The sequence below is a fragment of the Peromyscus californicus genome, unplaced genomic scaffold, assembly GCF_007827085.1.
Source record: "Peromyscus californicus insignis strain IS unplaced genomic scaffold, ASM782708v3 Scaffold_4__1_contigs__length_199733344, whole genome shotgun sequence".
NCBI lineage: Eukaryota > Metazoa > Chordata > Mammalia > Rodentia > Cricetidae > Peromyscus > Peromyscus californicus.
The window spans coordinates 97,666,359-97,687,258 of NW_026294562.1; the positions used below are offsets into that span (position 1 = coordinate 97,666,359).

Consider the following 20,900-nt stretch of genomic DNA (forward strand, 5'->3'; position numbering starts at 1 on the left):
TAGTTTGTCTCTTCTCAGAGTGTCCACATTGAATAAATCTCTTTTTTCTGCTTTTCTTTTTCTTTTTCTTTTAATTTGGCTCTTTTAACTGGCCTGCTGAGGATAATGGGTAGCTGGACATGACTTGAGACACAGGGTGTGTAGTGGATAGTTATGTGAACTTGACACAGACTGGAGTTACTTGAGAGATGGGAATCTTAATTGAGAAAATGCCTCCACAAATCAAGCTGCAGGCAAGCCTGAAGGGCATTTTCTTAGCGATTGATGTGGGAGGGCCCAGCCCATTGTGGGTGGGGCCACCCCTGGTCTGGTGGTCCTGGGTTCTATAAGAAAGCAGGTTGAGCAAGCTATGGGGAGCAGACCAGTAAGCAGCAACCCCCCACCCCACCCCCATGGCCCCTGCATCAGCTCCTGTCCAGGTTCCTGCCCTGTTTGAGTTTGTGTCCTGACTCCCTTCAACGATGAACAGTGATGTGGAAGTGTAGGCTGAATCAACCCTTTCCTCCCAAAGTTGCTTTTGGTTATGGCGTTTCATCATAGCAATAGTAACTTTAATTAAGACAGGATCATGCTTGAGAACAGGATTACAGGCGTTTGCCACTATGCTTGGCACAGTGCTTCTGCTCTGAGGACACTGACATTACTGGTTTCAGGCTGTCTGGGAAGTTGCTGTGATGTTTTGGGTATCATGGCTTCTCTGTGGAACTTGGGCTGGATCCCAGCTCGGCTACTTAACAGCAGTGTGATCTCAGCCAGCAGCCTAACAGCTGGATTTCCCTGTCCCTTCGCTGTGAAATGGAATTGTGAGGTCTAATTGATTTAATCTGCACAAATGTTTTCAAGTTGGTCCTATCAATAATCAAATATGTTAGAAGTCAGGAGAGTGGCTGCCATTTAGGGCCTGGATGGTCCCCTGAGGACAGTAGAGTATTTAAAAGAATAGTGTGGAAGAATTCTGGAATGGATGGCAGGCTAGGAGCTGCCTCTGCCTGACCTAGCTGTGGCTCAGCCATTAAGACTACTTGCTGCTCTTCCAGATAACATGGGCTCACAATCATCCATAACTTCAGTTCCAGGGGATCTGGCATTGTCTTCTGGGGCACTAGGTGTACATGGTGTCCTTACATACATGCAGGCATAACACTCATGTACATAGAAAAATAAATAAATCTTAAAAAAAAAAAAAAAGAAGAGGAAGAAGAAGCACATTGACAGGTCATAAACAACTGAAAAGTGCTGAGAAAAGGATGTATGAGAGGTGGGAAGGACATCAACCAAGTTGAACCCAGCTGAGCCACCAGGCTCCCTGCGGGGTGGTGGTGAGGTAGGGGAGGGGAAGCAGGAGCCTCCTTCAAGAGGTAAGCCAAGCAGCTCCGGTGAAGAGATGCAGACATTTCTACAGGCAAAATCAACCCACAGGCCTCAGAAGCCTCAAATCTAGTTGTGGGTTTTGGCGATACCAGATTCCTCTGACGCACAGGTCAGCAATGGAGGAGAACTGAGTGTGCTGGATGACTCAGAGGGCAGTGGGAAGGCACCACTCCAGAGAAAATGCATTGTTTAAAATGGAGCCACCTGGAGGGCATAAGAGTGGAGAAGCCATGAGTCAGGGTTTGGGGATTTAATCTGCTGCAGTCCCTGGATGACAGACAGTCCCAGGAAACATTTGTGGCAAGCCAGAGGACCAGAGGCTGAGAAGCTGAACAGTGCAGGCCACAGGAGGTTGGGCTCAGGCTATGATTTGTATACCCTGCCTCCTCCTATCTTGGTGGTCTGGAGAAGACCTCACCAATTGATAATAACTTTGGGATTTGATAGCCCTGAACCTGAGGTCAGCAGCTAGATTAACCTCTGGAGCCACTTCCTGCCAATTTCTGCTATAGAATTTGAGAGATCTGAAGTACACCTACACACACTCACACATACCTCAAATGAAACCAAAACAGCAACAAAAAACCAATGGCAGAGGAAGACCGGAAAAACACAAGCTACATGTAACAAAACAGAGGACACGTGAGAAAATCCCAAGTAACTGATCTACAAGGGGTCATGACATTTAGGGATTTTGGTCCTCAGACTTTCCCCCAATTCTCCAGCTGAATTCCATATTCTCAAGAGTGCCTGTTTCTATTATTTCTTTTTCTTTCTTTTATTTTTAAGACAGGGTTTCCTTATTTAGATCTGGATGGCCTGGAGTTCACCATGTAGACCAGGCTAGCCTAGATCTTATAGAGACCCACCTGCCTTTGCCTCCCAAGTGCTGGGATTAAGGTGTGCTGTCAGCCCCTTTCTTTTTCTTAATAAACTACTTCTCCTTCTATCACCATCCATGTGTCCCTGGGCCAAGAACTGGGAAATCTCAGTAGGTGCCCCATAGACTCTGACCACACCTACAGCACCTAGTGAAACAGCCAGGAGTTTTTGTTTGTTTGTTTGTTTTGTTTTTTAAGATTTATGCTATTTCTTCCTGCTTTCTTCTCCACTATTGAACCTCTTAGGAGCTCTTGGAAATGGTGAGCAAACTCTTGTAGGAGGCCTGACGATCCTGTAGGAGGCACTAGATCCAACCTCTTCATGTCTCTTTCCTTTCTGCAATGTATTGTGCCCAAGGCTCAGAGCCAATGGTGTGCCTGGACCTTCTACTCTGACCTACTGGAACACTGGCCAAGTTTATGCCAGGCCAAAGAAACATGCACCCTGGCTAGAGGCTGCCAATTTGGCACTTGAGACTGGGAGGCAGCTGTTGGGGAAAGTCCACATTTAAATTGGGAAGGCCATGTAGACCCACAGATGTTGGATAGATCCCAGCTGAGGCCAGGAAATGCGCAGAACCTACAGGGAACTCTTGTCTATGGAAATCCGGCTCACACATGGATGGAGGTGTCTATCCATCACAGACAGAGGACAACCGAATATGATGGCAGTCGTGTGGCTAACTAAGATGGTGACACTCATGTTGGGTAGCTATGATGGCAGTAATAAAGACAATAAGGCCCATGTGACTGCTTTGGATCTACAATGCCGATTGGTTCTCTGAATACCGTCACACTACAGACTTTCACATGCTACTGATGTTGCTTGCTTATTCCCATTCTTCCTTCCTTTTGCTTGCTCAGAGTCCTGTCAGGAAAGCGTGACTAGACTCAGAAGCAGTGGGCTCCAACACAAGTACTGTGGTGGTAGCAGTGGATGCTCTCACTTGCTCCCTCTTTGAATCTAAGATAATTCCTTCTTCAGAGCTCAAAGTCAGGGTGCAGATGTGATATGAAGGCCAACTTCACTGGCTTCAGGGTCCTTACCTGGTGATAGAGTCAGGATCCTTCTGAAGAACAAACAAGAAGCCAAGCCAACTGTTGTTGTCTGAGGTAAATGTCTGAGCTAATGCTGGGAAACAGAGAACCCAAGTCTGGCTGATGCAATGGGCTCTTTCCCCTCTTGGGCTCTGGTTAACATTGCTCCATACTCTCCTACAGATGCACTTTGTTTACTTCTGTTCCATCACATTCTAACTGCTCATATATTCTCTCTGCTCAGCCACGATACACAGCCATATCCCTGAGAGTATGGATGTAGTTCCCCACGTAACAAGACAGCCCCCTGAATGTGAGTTCCATAGGGAGAAATACCATTTACATTTGTATTTTTACCTTGAATGGCAACCTACAACAAAACCCAGAGACATTCATGAGATCAAGTCTTTTTCCTGAACCTAGCCATCATAGCTTGGGCCTTTATGCTCGAAGCAGGGACTTGTATGTCAATATTTTAGATTTTAGTCCCAGGAGAAAGATAATGCAAGTGATTGGTTCAAATCCCAGATAGGGAAAGAACAAATCTAAAAGAGTTAGGATTCAAACCAGCAATTGTAATTCTTTTGTGGATATGTCTCGGTCTTGCCTAGGTACACCTGGGCTGCAATGATGGTAAATGGGATGCATCAATCAGATGCTGAGGACACAGGGTAGGCAAGAGATACACCTTCTCCACCCTAGAGGCCCCCAGTTTCCCATCTCTCTCCCTAAGATCACCACGGGAAATTCACCTTTAGGTCCTTGGATTCTATACTACAATGCAGCCCCAAGGATTGGAATGAGGGGCTGGACTGATGGTTCAGCAGTAAAGCATGCTTGCTGTTAGAGGACCAGAGTTTGGTGCCCAACATCCATGTTGGGTGGTTCACAAACACCTGTAACACCAGTTACAGGGGATCTGATGACCTCTTTTGACCTCTGTGAGCACCTACACACACACACACACACACACACACACACACACACACGCACGCACGCACGCACGCACGCACGCACGCACACACACACACAGAGTAAAATCTTTAAATGAGTTTGATCCTGAAATGTAAAGGGAAATAGGCTAATATTTTACTGTAACAACTTCTAGACTCAGTGGAAAAATGAAGGATGGAAACTTAAACCATAGCACCATCCTATCGCCAGGCTTATTTTATAAGAATAAAGGCAAATGTGCCTTATATCCAGACCTTCATGACCCTCTTCCAGGATTAGGGGCTGTGCAAAGAAACAAGAAAACAAAACAAAAAGCAGGCATCTCTGAAAGGGTAGAAGCCATATGTGCTTCAAAAGGAAAGACCTCAAAAGAGGGCACTTGAAACACCCAGCAGGGCCATGTCTAACACATTACTATCTAGATGTCTAGCATTGGAAGGTGGTTTGTCCGTTTCCAGAAAAGCAAGATGCCAACCCTAACACTTAGGGAAGGTACCTGACGAAGTAGAGCAGTCAGAAAACCAAAAGGCAGTCCATAGATTCCCCAGGAGTTATCCTCGCTCCCTCCAAAAGTACAGCTGGCACCTCTTCTATCTTGCTAATACAATGTGTCATGTGTGTTCACGTGATCATGCCACATTTATGCCATTCTCTGTTAGGATGGATGTATCAAAGCTCAGTCTTCCTAGAATTCGCCTGAATAACTGGGTCATAAAACCTGGGGCTACTTCATGCTTTCTTTTCCCTTTTTTATTGCATACTAAAATTATTACTTTTGTTATGCCTAATTAAAAACATGCATGTGGATGAGAATGTTTTAGGGATGTATTAAAAGGCCCAATCAGAACAACACTATTTTATAGACTTGGGCCCTCTTTCTTTTTTTTTCCTTTTTTTTAAGACAGAGTCTCCTTATGTAGTTATCTGGTTGTCTTGGAACTCACTATGTAGATCAGGCTGTCCTCAAACTCAGAGATGTATCTGCCCCTGCCTCCTGAATGCTGGGATTAAAGGCATGTGCCACCACTGCCTGGCTTTCTTTTTATTTTTTAAACCTGAATATTAGAAAATTTAGAATTATGTGCATTACTTTTGTGTTGGACAATGCTAAAGTAGACATTTTGGCTGTTCTTCATGTTGTCTGAGATTTTGGCAGCAGGCAGCAGTAACATAGGACATCTACCCATGAGGCATATAAGTGACTGGTCTTTTCCAGGGATCTCAGCCACAGAAGTTGCCCTATGTTTCTGGGGTCAACTTTAGAGGAACCTAAGTGTGTTTTCCAAGATTCAGCAGGTGGTACTCTAATTTGGCTTCCCCAGGATAGCCAAATCCCAAGTTAAAGACAGACAGCAGTTACTATTCTTTGAGGATTCCCAGTTTCAATTTTGTAACCTTTATAAGTAAAGCACCATCTGGACATTATGTTTTTCTGCCTTTGTAGCTTTTCTACTCAGATGGAGCCATGTAAGCATAATATATGATGTCCTCAATATCTGCAAAATTAAGAAAAATTTACTTGGGTGGTGGTAGTGGTGGTGGTGTGTGTGCGTGTGTGTTTATGTGTGTGTGAAATGGCATGCCTGTGGAGTTCAGAGTTCAACTTTAGAGAGTTGATTTTCTCCTTTCATCGTGGGATCAAATTCAAGTTGTCAGACTTGTGTAGCCAATAGTTTTACCCAGTACTTTACCTGTGGAGCCATCTTGCCAGCCCCCTTTGTACAAATTTTACAGTGTAGAAGTATATGAGTCAGTCTATCCTTCCTCCCTCCCTTCCTCCGTCCCTCCGTCCCTCCCTCCCTCCCTTCCCCCCCTCCCCTCCCTTTCTTCCTTCTTTCCTTCCTTTTCTCCCTCCCTCCTTCTTTCCTCATCCTGCTTTTTGAATAGGCTCTTGTTTTGCCATTCTATGTTGCCTAACTTTTCATGGGGAGAGCTGAACGCACGTCTATTCACCCCAGATCAGTGACAGACCAAAGAATTGATTCCACCCAAGTCTAGTTTGTTGAGTTTATTTGGGGTTGCCTACAGAAACATGAGCAACTTATGGGGAGCTAGACTAGAGTATCCCCCCCCACAGCAATTATTAATCACTTATTTATTCTCAGGGAAGGGCTTCATGTGTCCTTTGAGCCTCAAGAGCCATTTTTATGAGGCGATGTTAGTGGGTCCAATCTTGTGAGACTCTCCTATGGGTAATCACAACTGCTCTGATTTCAAGATGGCAAGAGGCACACCACACTTGGAGCAGTGTTCCTCAACAGCCTGGCTGGCCTGGTATTCACTGTGTAGCCCAGGCTAGACTCAGATTCATGGCAATCTGTCTGCTTCAGCCTCCCAACAAGTGCTAAGCCATGTGAGTCAAATCACTTCCCAGGTGTAGATACTAGGTGGCTTGTAAATGACTTAACCTTCCTTGGTTCTAGCTGTCAGTACGCAGGAGAATGTCGGTGTTAAGATGAAGTAGGGAGGGAGCGCCAGTGGCCCACGGCGCCCTTAATTAAGCCTTAACCTATTAGAAATCACCACAGCATCGTGTTCAAGTTTGTCTTCAGGTCTCCATTCCGTCTCAGTGCACAAGTGCTCGGCTCTGTCACTTACCACGTGGGTGGTAGAATTAACCCTTGAATCAGAGTCAGCTGAGAAATGTCAGGTGGAAGGATGCTGCTGTCTTTCATCAAGTGCTTCTTAGTGATTTGTCTAAAACGGAAGCACTCCTCCAGGCAGCAATTCTCGAATGCCAGAATGCTTTGAATTCCTTACATTACAGAAAAGGGCTCAATGGAGTCTATTCACTTATGCGTTTTAGGCTTTTTGTCTTTTGGAATGTCCCAAGATATTTCGAAGAGGAGGCCCGACTCCTGCATTCCTGCGATTGGCTCCAGTAGCAAGTATATTTTCTGAAGTTCTGCCCTCCTAAACAACTTCAGTCCCAACTTGGGGGCAAAATGCCCTAATGCACACTGTGTGTTTTGAACAAACCATCCATCTGGCCTTCCTTCACTATCCAGGGAGGGGTCTAAACCTTGCTATGGATTTCTATACTTACTTAGAGGGAAACTTACACACAATGTCTAGAAACCTTGATGTTCTACAAATCTCGGAGGGGAATGTTTTCAGACTCTTTACAGTGGGAATTCAGTACCTCTATACAAGAAAAATGATAGTACCTATCTCATAAGTCTGAGGAGACCACGGGAGAAGCTTCTGCTAGCTGCTCAGTTGCCACTGAAAGTCTGCTGATGTGTGCCATTGTCTCCAGGAATGCTGATCAGGCTGTGCTGAACTTTGCCACTGACATGGGAGTCACTCATATTCTGGCCACTTCACTCCTGAGACCTTCCTTACCCAGACCAAGGCAGCCTTCTGGTGGTGATGGATGCTGGGGCTCACCATTAGCCTCTTGCAGAGATGTCTTATGTCAATTTACCCACCATTGCTCTGAGTAACACAGATTCTCGTCTATGCTGAGTGACAGTTACGATCCCATGCAACAATAAAGCAGCTCACGTAGTGGGTCCGACTGGATGCACGCCCTAGAATTTCTCTACGTGAATGGTGAATGGCATCATCTCATGCGAACATCCATGTTAGGCCATGGCTAATCTCCACTTCTACAGAGACCCTGAGAAGAAAGAGCAAGCTGGCGCTGAAAAGGCTGTGACCAGGGAAGAGCTTCAGCATGAATGGACCTCACCAGTTTCCCGGTTCCTCAGCCTGAGGAGGCAGATGACCTGAAGGCACCCAGGTGCCCTCTGTGCCCATCCAGCAGTCCCCAGGCACAGAGGACAGGTCTGCTCAGGCCACTGAATGCATAGGGACACTACTTCATGGCAGGAAGCTGCTCTGCAGATACTCAGGCAAGATGGAAAACGAACAGTTTCTGAAAGCAAAGCAAAACCAAATGACAACAGTCAGCAAACTCCTCCCTCTCACAGGGTGCCTGCCTGCCTGCCTGCTGTTACAAGGTGCAAACTCCTCCCTCTCACAGGGTGACTGCCTGCCTGCTGTTACAAGGTGCTTTTTTCCTGTTCTAGTGCTTTTAGGTGGTGTCTGTAGGTCTATTAGTTTCCTAAGACTGCTGTATCAAGCTATTGTGATGTATCTGGCTTAGAACTAAAGAAATGTGGGGTTAGGGATGCATCTCCAAGGCTGAATGCTTGCCCAGAATTCTCTAGGTCATGGTTTCTTATCCTCAGCACTGGGAGTAGGGGTAGAGATGGGGGTTGGGAGGTGGAGGCTGGGCATGTTGGTGCACAACTATAATCCCAGCATTCAAGAGGATCAGAAGGTCTATACTGCAAGTTCAAGGCCAGCCTTGACTCCATGAAATCCTTTCTTTTTTTGTTTTGTTTTGTTTTTGTTTTTTAAATCCTTTCTAAAAAAAAATTTTTTTAAAAATACAAAATAGGAAGAGAGTAGGGAAGAAAAGAATCATTAAAATAACCCCTCTCCTCGCAATTATTCTCCTCACAGTTCCAGTGGGCAGATGTACAGAATCAGTGTCAGTAGTAGCGCATGCCCCAGAAAGCTGAGCAGGACAATGTGTGTGTGTGTGTGTGTGTGTGTGTGTGTGTGTGTAATATCTATCTATATCATCTGTCTGTCTGTATATCTATCTGTCTATATCATGTGCCTCTCCTAATTTGTGAGGGCACCAACCATCATTTGCAGACCTTTGTCTGTGGCTACCCTACATCTGCCTCAGTCTTCACATCATCTTGTTTCCTGAGGTCCCGTGTCTTCCCTTATAAAGGCAACAGTCTAGGGGTGTACCCTAAATTCAGGGTGATCTCATCTCAAGAGCATTAACTTAATTTTATCTGCCAAGGTCCAGTATCCAAATAAGATCACATTCACAGGTATTGGGAGTTAGGACTCATGCATATCTTTCTGAGAGATAATACTCAGTCTATAAAAGCTGAAAAACAAAACCAACACAAAACAGTCATTTGAGTAAGCAATATGCCTGATTCTTTGCCATTGAAGGCATTCCCAGGTCTCTCATTTGAATAGTTTAGTTTCTGGAAACAGTGCAAATTCTTCTTTCCAGCTGCCCCTAACTCAGGTATTTAAACTGCCAGTGGCACAGAGCCCCCTCATTGTGTGGTGTGGCCTTACCCCTTCCGTAGACAGGATGCCTATAACAAAGGCTGGAAGGTAGTGCCTGTCCACCGAGGCTCATTCCCTGTTAATTTTTTTTCTTTTAGAAAACAAACAAAACAGAATTAGTCATTTTATTTTCTAGGACAGTGACATACTTCTCTTTTAAAAAGTATGATATTTAGTATGGGAAAGAATAAAGAACATTACAGCATTGAACGGCAAAACTACATCTTTAGGCATTGTGATGGAGCAGAGGAAAGTTTACTTAGAATTCTATTTCTTTCTCTCTCTCTCTCTCTCTCTCTCTCTCTCTCTCTCTCTCTTTTATTCATTTCCACTGTTAGGGCAGCTTACTAAAATAACCATAAAACATCTCCGATATCATTTCCACAACTGAGAGTGAAACCGTGGTCCAATAACACGCCTACTCCTCGATGCTTGCTTAGCATATGGCATGAATCACCCTTTGCAGCTTGTAGGTTGGCAACAAGTCTGTTTTAGCCCAGGTCCCTGGAAACTCTTACTGGAGTTCCCAGTAAAAGAATAGTAACAATAGTTAGAGTCATTCCACAGTAGGAAGTCAGCTGTCTATCAAAATAGCAGTGGGGGGGCACTGCATATAGAGGGTTTTCTACTATAAACTGGATACTCTGGATTTCTGGTCGACTCACTCTGGGAGAGGAGAGACAGATCCATGGGAGTAGGCACAGTCTTTTGATCTTCTTTTAGGCCAACTTGGGCCTGTGTCTGCTCTACAGTTCTATACTAGATAATTCTCAAGAAGTATGGCAAACAGGAAAGGGCTTGAGAGACAAGCTGTTAACTCTGTACAGAGACCTATTATCTCATTTCAACCGAAAACATCAGAGATGCTCCAATGAGAAAACCAAAAACAACCAACAACATTCAAAATAGCAACAACCTTGTGTTTTCCTACACCTAGCAGGACTCCACCACAGATTCCTGTAAGTGCACCAGTGAGGTGAAAAGGAACAAAAACAGATATCATTTGTTTTATAAGGCATGGTGGTTTGAATGAGAAGGACCTCCATAAGCTCATATATTTGAATGCTTGGCCCCCAGTTGGTGTAACTGTTTGGGAAGGACTAGGAGGTGTGGCCTTGTTGGAAGAGATGTGTCACTGGGGGTGAGGCTTTGAGGTTTCAAACAGCCCACACCATTCCCAGTTAGCTTTTAAGATGTCAACTCTGAGCTACTGTTCTAGGCCACACCTGCCTGTCTTCTTCCCTGCTCTTTATCATGTTAGGTCATAGACCCTTACTGTGAGTCCCCAAATGCTTTCTTCCATAAGTTGCCTTGATGATGGTGTTTTGTCACAGCAATAGTAAAGTAACTAAGACACAAGGGAAAATCTTTGTCACTGGTAAATATACAAGCCAGCATGTCTGTATTAGCTTTCTGTTACTGTAACCAAACACCCAAGGAAACCAGTTCAGGGACAGAAAGTTCATTTTTGTTAATAGCTTCAGAAGTTTAAACTCAGGATTGGTGGTTCACACTATGACTTCCAATCCAAGGGTTAAGTCCCTGAAGGATGCTTAGCTTATCTGGGTGTCTGAAATTGATGTCTAGGACCAAGGACATTTCTTTAATTTTCTTTTGAGATGCATTTATTTTATTATTTGACGTGTATGAGTGCTTTGCCTGCATGTATGTTGTGTACCATGGGTGTGCCTGGTGTCCATGTCCGTCAGAAGAGGCCCTCAGATCCCCTGGGTCTGGAGTTACAGGTGGTTGTGAGCTACCGTATTCGTGTGTGCTGGGGATTGAACTTGGGTCCTCTGCAAGAGCAACAGGGGCTCTTAACACTGAGCCAACTCTCCAGCCCCAAAGGATATTTCTTGTATAATGAACTCATCTAGACATCTTGCATCTTTTCTAAGATTTTGTTCCATTTGATAACCAGAAACGTTAAGCTTGTATTGATGTGTGAGATGAAGGATTCCAATGTATGAACAACCCAGAGGCTTCTGGTGAATCACTAATCTAGCAGCAAGCCCAAGTCTCCTCTCAAAGGGAGTATGACTCTTAGTTGCTGAAGGCATTGTCTCAGTTGAAAATCCAGAATATTTTTTCTGTAGTTTTCCTTATAGGAGCTGCCTTGGCTGCTTGCCTGTGTTCATAAATCACTTTGGGGAGAGAGGGAGAAATTGCAGATATAAATTCTTATTTATATAGCCAAAGGGTCGTGTTGGGACTCAGAAAATGATTCCACAAAGCACTGTATTTTGACATGTTGAGAATCTGACCTGATGGAGAGTGGAAGTCCTCCGTGACCTTCTCATGGCATCTGTCTCCTGCTGCCTCTTTTCCTGAGCTTCCCTGGAGCCATTCACAGAAACCACAATTCTTTTCTAACACAAAACATAGAAATTACAGGGTGGGGAGATGACTCAGTAGTTAAGAGCATTCCTTGCTCTTCCAGGGGACCCAGGTTCTATCCCTCCACACACATTGGGTAGCTCACAATCACCTGTAACTTCACCTCCAGGAGGATTTAATGCCTCTGGCTTCTGTAGGCATTCATACTTACATGCACATATCATTTACACACACCCTGCACTCACATGCAGATATTTACACACACACACACACACACACACACACACACACACACACACACGCTCTTTTTTAAAAGTTAAAAAAAAGTCCCACAGAAATGAGAAGGGTCACTCCCTTTCTTCAACATCTTCGTTGCAGGGGAATTCTGCTTTGTACCCAGGAGAAAGGCATGCTGCACAGAGAAGTCCCAAAAAATCTGAGCAGACAGGCCTTGCTGGGTCTCCTCTCACCATACCCCTTTGTCTAATGCCATTTCTGGGTAATTCTCCATTCTTCACTGAACATAAGCATACTATGAGACAGTTTCCCTTTGTGTCTTCACTTTTGAAGTCTGTGCTGTGTAAAACCTCCATTACATAAATTTAGTTGGACATTTCAGTCTCTGTGTATCCCAGGATAGTCTTAATCCTCCTGACTCATGGTCCTTAGTCTGGGATTGCAGGTGTAAGATCACAGATTACAAGCCCATTTTAATCTGACTTTGGTTGTAAGAATGTCAGTTACGAGTTTGTGATGGATGGTGATGGGTATCATATCGTTGAACCTCTACAGTTAGAACTGACCAGACTGTGGCTTATACTTGGCTAGAGTCAGTCACTAAGGCTTTTTTTCTCAACCCTATTCATTTATGTAATCTTTTGGGTGACCCAAGACATATAGTGTATCTAAGCTGGAGAGATGGTTCAGTCAGTAAGAGTACTTGCTGCTTTTATAGAGGATGGGAACTCTATTTCAGTACCCACATTGGATATCTCACAATTACCTGTAACTACAGCTTGAGGGGATCTGACACCCTCTGACCTCCATAGGCTGTTGCACATACATGTGCACACACACATGCACACGCACACACCACACACACACACCCCACACACATTTCCAAGTTGTTGGGCTGGGGTGTGGCTTAGTGGCAGGCCACTTGTCTAGCATGCTTGAGGCTTTGGGTTTTATCCTTAACACTGCAGTCATCCAACCAACTAATCTGTCAACCAGCTAATGGTTGTGGTGGTGAACACTTATTCCAACACTCAGATGTCTGAGATAGGAGGATTTTGAGCTTGAGGCTTGAACTACACAGCAAGACCCTATCTCGGAAACACAGAAACAGGGTTGTGGATTTAGCTCAGTTAGTGTGCACAGGGCCCTGGGCTCATCCCCAGCACCAGCATAAACTGGGCTTGGTGGTACATACTTGTAATCCAAGTACTTGGGTGGGGGAAGCAAGAGAATCAGATGTTCAAGGTCACCCTTGACTGAACAAGTGAGTTTAGGGCCAGCTCCAGCTACACGAAACCCTGTCTCAAGCAACTCTTAGTTCATTAGGTTTAGATGGCTCTGGTACTCTGGGGTCCAACATGGGCAAATCGAAGTACAATATAAATAGTAAAAAACAAAAATTTCACAATAAGAAATCAGGAATAAACCTTTAAGTAGCGACTTTCCACTTTAACACTCACTATGTATTCCACGCTGGTCTCCAACTGGCGATCTTCCTACCCCAATGTGTACCAGATAATCACATTCACCAATTTCGGAGACAGGGCATTGAAGGCATTAGGTAGGAACCAGAGTCAGCCTCCATTAAATAACAGACAAAGGAGTACTTATTCTAACCCACAGCTGAGCTATTCCCCACGAAGCCCAAAATAGGACAACACAAACCAATGGGAAGAAATAGCAATATATGAAGCCAGAGGCTAAACCTGGAAAATATCAGAGGATGCCCCGCCCAGCCCGCCTCCACACAAAGCCCTGCCTTTGGCCTTTAGCAGAACATTCCAAACTTCTTAGGCTTCCGCCCAGTGTGGGGCTCAGCAGCGTTTTGAAGTCTTAGGTTATGCCTTATCCCTTTAACCCCCTACCTCCACCAGCACACAACCTTTCTCTGATCACTCGAAGCACGGATGAAAATCTCAGTGGTTCGCCCTTTGCTGTGGGAGAGCATAGGCCTGAAAGAGGCCCACCAGGGAAATGGGCAAATGTAGAGCTCAAACTCATGGGAGAAAATGGGGCTTGAGGGGGTACCTCTGGGCCAGCCTGCTTCCCCCGTAGATCCCTGGGCGGAGCCCTCAAAAAAGCCCCCTTCGGACATCCCGCCCCCTGCTCGGCCTCCTCCTTCTCCCACCAGGGGAGATGCCAACTCCGCCCGGCTGAGTCACGGCCTGAGCTGGGGAGGAGGCGGAGAAAGGCGGCCCTAGCCCAGATCGCAGCCGTCGGCCGCAGGGAGAGCAAACAGGGTTGTCAGAGATCATGGGGGAGAGCGCGCTGCAGTCGGGGCCTGTGCCCGGGGTGCCGGCCGGGGGTCCGGTGCACGCCGTCACCGTGGTGACCTTGCTGGAAAAACTGGCCACCATGCTGGAGGCGTTGCGGGAGCGTCAGGGTGGCCTGGCTGAGAGGCAGGGCGGCCTGGCGGGCTCGGTGCGCCGCATCCAGAGCGGCCTGGGCGCGTTGAGTCGCAGCCACGACACCACCAGCAACACACTGGCGCAGCTGCTGGCCAAGGCGGAGCGCGTGGGCTCTCACGCGGATGCAGCCCAGGAGCGGGCGCTGCGCCGTGCAGCTCAGGTGCAGCGGCTGGAGGCCAACCACGGGCTGCTGGTGGCGCGCGGGAAGCTGCACGTCCTGCTCTTCAAGGTCAGTGACCTTAGGCACCCCTTAATCCCCGCCTCTAGGCCACCACATAGGGGTTCTCCCGTCTTCCGCCCGTCCACCATCTCTGCTGTGGAACAAACTCTCAGAGCCGCACCCACTTCTCACCTCCCACAGCGGGGCCTTATCCCTCTCTCACTCGCAGCCTGGCCAATCCACGCCCTCCCTGCTATAGCTCAGGTCAGTCCGCAGATTTGCTCATTCCCAACCACATGAAAATAACGGTTGTGGCGTTTCTGTGCCTCCTCCAAGCGCCCATACAGCTTACAGGGTTTCATCTACTTTGCAAACTTGCACAGCCCACTCTCCCCCTCCCTGCTCATCCCTCTTCTCCTCCGGGTCCCATCTTCCCATTCCTCTCATTTGGCTCCAATTCCCCGTGCAGAGGCAAAGGGTGGAGTAGCTTCCTTTGGTGTAACCGCGGGGAGAGTTTCAGGCTGGTCCTGGCTAAGTGCCCGCCAGAATCAAAGCTGTGTCGTCACATTCAGGAGGAGACTGAAATCCCAGCCCGCGCCTTCCAGAAAGCACCAGAGCTCTTGGGCCCCGAGGACCAGTCCGTGCTGGGCCCAGAGCAACCAGAGGATCAAATTGGAGAGAGTTCCGACGAGGAGCCGGTGGAGTCCCGGGCTCAGCGGCTGCGACGCACAGGCTTGCAGAAGGTACAAAGCCTAAGAAGGGCTCTTTCCAGTCGTAAAGGCCCTGAAGCTGCACAACCCACACCAGTCAAGCCGCCACGGCTGGGGCCTGTCCGGAGCTCGGAAGGCCCACCAGCTGGCCAGCCTGCAGCTCAGCCAGCTGCGCTCGAGTCCTCACTGGAGTCTGCCCTGGAGCCAGAACCTCCTCAGGCTACCGAGGAAGATCCTGGGAGGCCTGTGCTTCAAATAGAGAGTGCAGCCTGATCACTGGAGCTGCCTGTCCCACTCGGTGCTTATGCCTTGTCCCAAAAATAAATCCTTAAAGCGTGCAGCACTTACACCCAAATAAGGAGAAAATTCTGCATCCACCGCCCAGTTGCGATCCCCCCTTCCCGGCCTTTCAGTCTGGAACCCTGTGTCCTCTGAAAGAGGAGCATTCAGCCTAATGTAGGCTCACCAGCAATAAAAGTAATTTCATCTAACCCAGACTCCATGTGAAAGGGCGAGGACGGGTGTGGGGTGGGGAAGGCAGTAGGAGGGGTAAGCATGATGGAGCCTGGAATGGGTTGAATGGCAAATGTTTCTCACTTTTCACTGGATCCCGGGTCTCCTCCACTGGCACAGAGAAGTACCCTGCTGGCCACTTACTGCTTAAACACGTTCCCTGTGGGGACATACATATAAGCGAAGTTTTGGGAAGGTGGGGTGCTGTGCAGTTCTTTGATGAAAATGCCCAATTAAATGTCAACTAGTGCTTTCCCATTTACTCTTTGACTTCTATCATCCCTTAAAAGTCGAATTTTACAGGGTTCTTCAGTCAGGCTTGTTTCTAGTCTTCCTGATTCCGGTGTCTGAGGCTCACTCCAAGGTCTCTCTCAGCAGCCACATACAACCCAGATGCAGTTGAAAAGCAATTCAAAAGTAGCCCTTGGTCTACTTATGTTCTCCTGCCAAAAACAAAACACACAAGCCACTCATTGTTTTCAAAAACAAATGAGTAACCTCATAGGTTGAGTCTAGGCCACTTAGAATTGAGCATCTCTTACAAAGAGACGGCGTGATAAGCTGACTTCCTAAGTGAAATGAATACAACAACATTCATAATCTTCATGTCAATGCATAAAACAAAATAAAATAAAATAAAATAAATAGGATCTAGATGTTTTTAGATTTTTATTAGGATTTGAATCCAGAAATGTCCCATTGCTGAGTGCTTGGTTGCAAGCTCGTGTGTGTGTGTGTGTGTGTGTGTGTGTGTGTGTGTGTGTGTGTGTGTGTCTAAGAATGGGTTCCGATTTAATAAATGGATTAAGTCCTTGATGAATCCATAGTATGTCATCATTATTGGGAGAAGGTGAAAAGTAGGAGGTGAGGTTTAGTTGGAGACTGGTCACTGGGTGAAGATGGATCCCCAGAAGATGGATGCTTTATTGCCTGTCTGTTTCCTGGCTGCTATGAGGTAAACAGCCTCAGCCAAATATGCCTGCTGCCATAATCTGCCTCACTTCAGGCCAAACGCCATCTCTCTAGCCCCCATTAAAAAAATTTAAAAAATTATTTCAGCACTATAGCATGAGGAGTTAATTTTATACTTGATGCATAATAGAATAAATACAGTGTTAATTCCTCTTTGAAGGTATATATACATCATGTTAGTTTCCATGGACTTTGAAATATTCTGGCATATTCAAATGTTCATGACCATTTTGTGGACACTTCCATATCTAGCACAAGCCCGGTCATAATACCGGTGGGCACATCATGGGGAGGGTTATCTACTACCTTTGAGGAAATGGGCTGTGTGGAAGCCCAGCTGCTTGAAGTAGCCCAAGCTTCTCACTACTTGGCCAGGTAGGGCAGAAGTACAGTAGTTTGCTCATGATGTCTTCTGGGGATACAGATTGCAGCTGGTCTACACATCTGGTGAAGCTGCCATGGGTGCTGTGACTAGATCTGAGGACTGGCTGAGACATCAGTGGGTACTTCTGGATCAGATGGCACACACAGATGATGTGCAAGTGAATGAGGGACAACATGCTCTCTTATGTCATCTATGTGAGAGAAGTTGCCCAGTGACTCTGGAAGTTTGTTTCTATCACATTAAAAAAAAAAAAGAAGAAGCAAACACATGTATCACATCACTACACATGTGTGGAGGTTAGAAAACAACTTTTAATAGTTGTCTCTTCTTCCACTGTGGGAACCGAATTGAGGTCATCAGGCTTAGTGGCATATATTCTTACCCACTGGGCCATCCTTGGCTCTCTGTCTTGAAACATTTTTAAGGTTTATTTTATGTATTTTTGCCTGCATGTATGTATATGCACCACATATATGACTGGTACCCATAGAAACCAGAAGAGGGCACTGGATCTCCTGAAACTGGAGTTACAGATGATTGTAAGCACCACGTGGGCACTGGAAACTGAACCCAGGTCCTCTGCAAGAGTCACAAATGCCTTCAACTGCTGAGCCATCTCCTCAGCCCCTATATTCTTTTATAACTTTTTATTAATTTCCATTGCACACCAACAGTCATTTATGTGGCAGGCCCTGCTGAGTATAGTTCAGAATCTCTCCATCTCCTGAGTTTTCTTTACTAATGAATGGCACCATCATTTACATAGAAACTTGAGCTTTCTGGTTGGTTTGATGATTCTGTCATTCCCTCCCACAAGGAAACAGTTATCGTGGACTTGACATCAACAGTATGACTCCCTTTTAGAGCTCTTATCTGTGGCCTTTTGAGGCCTTCTTTCTCCTGACCAGGGTTAGACTGCCAGTCTGGCTACATCAGACTCCTAGCTCACACCCTCAGTGTCTCTGAGCACCTTCACAGCAAAGCTAAAGCTTTCGCCCTTTACCTAAAGTCCTCGGTCTGTGCCTGTGTGTCCTCATGCTACAACAGGCTGAATGTCTCTGGTTCAAAACTCTGAAATCTGAAAAGTCCCCAAATCTGAGGACTGAAATGATGCCACAAGTGGAAAATTTCACACCCGACCTCACGTGACAGGTCAGTATGGGAGTACATGTGCACTAAATGTTTTATATAAAAATTGCCTTTAGGCTATGTATATAAAGTGCAAGAACACACACATATTTGGGCTCAGGGTCCAGACCCAAGAGCTCTTATTGTATATAAGTGCAAGTGCTTTATTCCAGAACCTGGGAAGATTGTGATATCCAGAAGACTTCTGCTTCTGAGCCTTTTGCATGAGGGATACTGAGCCTGTGTTGTCATACAGAGTCACATGCTCTCAGTGCATCTCCTGCACAACTCAGCAGGCACACCTGTTTCAGGGCCAGACGTTTCTCTTCCTTGCTCTCAAAGCACCACTTGCCCAGCCCTCAACTCTCTAATGGCCCAATTGTGGTTGTGGTTGCTACTTTGTCCCTCTCCACACAACTGTGACAACTTTGCCCTAGAGACTGCTCTACTCATGACTTTGTGTTGCTGATACTCCTTTTGACCACATGGTGTCACTATTGGGGTGCCAGTGTCCTAGTTGGTGCTTCATCCACCCCCACCCCCCATTCCCTCTCAGCTTGATTTGATTTTCCAGAGATGGGGCAGCTGTAGACCTGGCTTTGTGGATCTGGGTCTTTTCAAATGGGGAAAGCGGAGGCTCCTCCTCCAGGCTCCGAAACCTTAGTACTCACACCACCCTGACTTCATAGCTGCTACTGCTTTCAAGAGTCGGCCAGCTCAAAGGGCCCCGGATGAGCAGGGTGGGCTTAATATCTTTAAGGAAAAACAAAGTCTTGTCTTTTCAAGTCCCTAGGAATCCACCTGGTTTCCCTCTTTCCACCTACAAACAAAAGGAATATTTCACACATAAGATATCTAGATCCTTAACTTCTTCTAGAAAGACTTGGTAAACTTCCAAGAGAAGGTGGAATGTTACCTTGTATTCCTTCCTAACTGGTGTACAGTAGCAAACAATTGGATCAAGTTGAAACAAAATTAGTTCTGTTTCTTAATAGCCCACTTGGTTACATTATCTTCTCAATTGTCACAGCTAGAGTAACTGTTAATAAGATTATGAATTCAAGCGCCAGCTGTCTGACAGTGTAGCACAAACGTGGCTACTTTAAGTAGATGGACTGTACACTGATGGATCACTAAATTTCAGAGGTTGGTTCCCAGCTCTTTGAGCCAGAAATGGAAATTTATTCGTTGATCCAGCAGGATTTGGCTGTTCTGAAATAGCAAAACTCGAAAAAGATTGATTAACTTGAGTGCTCCATTCATTAATTTCCCTACAAAATCTAACTGCCGAGTAAGGGGAACAATTCAGCCAGAGAGAACGTTTCTCAGCCTGACACAAAGTCTATAGGGGAAGCCAGCCAGATCTTAGAGCGCGTGAAGATAAGCAAGGTTACTGAACCTGTTTTCTGATGTGACATGTCTCCTCCAGCAATAAAGAATACATGCATTCATAATAGGGAATTTCTCCTTTGGGTAAGTACAGGAAATTCGTTGGGCTTTCCTTTGCTGGAAGTGGAGGACACATCTCTCCACTCAAAGCCAGTGAGTCTACTAAAGTTCTTGTTCAATCTTGTCTATTCTTAGCTGGTCTGCATTTGAAACAGTCCAGGGTCCATGAACTTACTATTTTCCCAGGCAACTCTATTTTTAGATATTGTAACTGACAGTGATGGTCACTTTTTTTTGTCAACCTGACACAGGTAGAGAACTTCAATTTGGGAAGAGAGAACCTCAATTGAGTTGGCCTATAGGCAAGTCAGTGGGGTCATTTTCTTGATTAATGATTGAGGTGGAAGAACCTATGCCACCATGGGCAATGTCACTCCTGGGTAATTAGTCCTGGGTTGTTCAATATGATGGACTTCAAGCTATAATATAATAAACCCTTTCCTCCCTAGGTTGCTTTTGGTTACGGTGTTTGACACAGCATTAGGAAGCAAACGAGGACACTGACTAAAGCATTTTCTTCATCCTGAGATCAAAATCTATCCCCATGATTTCCATGTGTGGCAGTTGCTTCTCCTTCAGGGATATGCTGGAGGAGACTCACCGTAACAGGGTACACAGGGCTGACTCATTTAGGATTTCCTCAATCTCTTCTTGAGCCCAGGCATTATTTGTTCTTATGTTGTGTTCTTTCAAGTCTTGGCCTTTTCCCTGTGAATTATCTTACTTTATGAAATCTGTTTTAAACAGGTAGTTGGCAAGGTGCCATGGAAGCATGGCTTTCATACTTAAGACATCTGGGCTTCATGTTGCCAATTTCCCTTACCAGGTCTGTTATGAGAATTAAAAAAAAGACTGTTAAGTTGGGTCTGGGGAATAGCATAGTGGTAGAGCATTTGCTTAGCATGAAGTGCTAGATTCAGTTCCTATTACTGGAAAAACATATTGTTCTTTTGATATTTGTGGTTTCTTGGGAGGCTAAGGCGAGAACATCACTGTGAGTTGGAGGACATTAGGAGCTACAAGATCCTGTCTCAAAGTGCCGACCACCCGAAAAGGATGCTGCCTTTATGGAATTCACATGAAACTGTCCTTTGTAACAGAAGTTGCTGTCTTTGAGAGACAGGATTTCACTATGTAGTCCAGGCTGGCCTTGAATTCTCAGTTCTCCTGCTTAGCCTCCTGAGCGCCACCATGCCCACTTTGTAATACAGTTTGGAGTTAAGTGCTCTGTCCCAGCAGGGGCGGCAG

The 20,900-nt window shown here is 45.9% G+C and overlaps 1 protein-coding gene and 1 pseudogene across 1 annotated transcript; both read left to right on the forward strand.

Annotated features, from left to right (window-relative positions):
• Positions 1 to 6,243: 6,243 nt before the first annotated feature.
• On the forward strand, positions 6,244 to 14,128 carry LOC128123870 (40S ribosomal protein SA-like; annotated as a pseudogene).
• Positions 12,003 to 15,696, forward strand: Cavin3 (caveolae associated protein 3). Its single transcript, XM_052712891.1, has 2 exons — positions 12,003 to 14,564; positions 15,068 to 15,696. Exons 1-2 carry the CDS (start codon positions 14,181 to 14,183, stop codon positions 15,476 to 15,478), a joined length of 795 nt encoding a protein of 264 aa, XP_052568851.1. The 5' UTR covers positions 12,003 to 14,180; the 3' UTR covers positions 15,479 to 15,696.
• Positions 15,697 to 20,900: the final 5,204 nt, after the last annotated feature.

Excerpts from the sequence above, each read along its gene's own strand:
- Cavin3 (XM_052712891.1), top strand. The coding sequence starts at position 14,181 with ATGGGGGAGAGCGCGCTGCAGTCGGGGCCTGTGCCCGGGGTGCCGGCC. Across the intron at positions 14,565-15,067 it reads TGCACGTCCTGCTCTTCAAG|GAGGAGACTGAAATCCCAGC; the intron begins GTCAGTGACCTT and ends CGTCACATTCAG.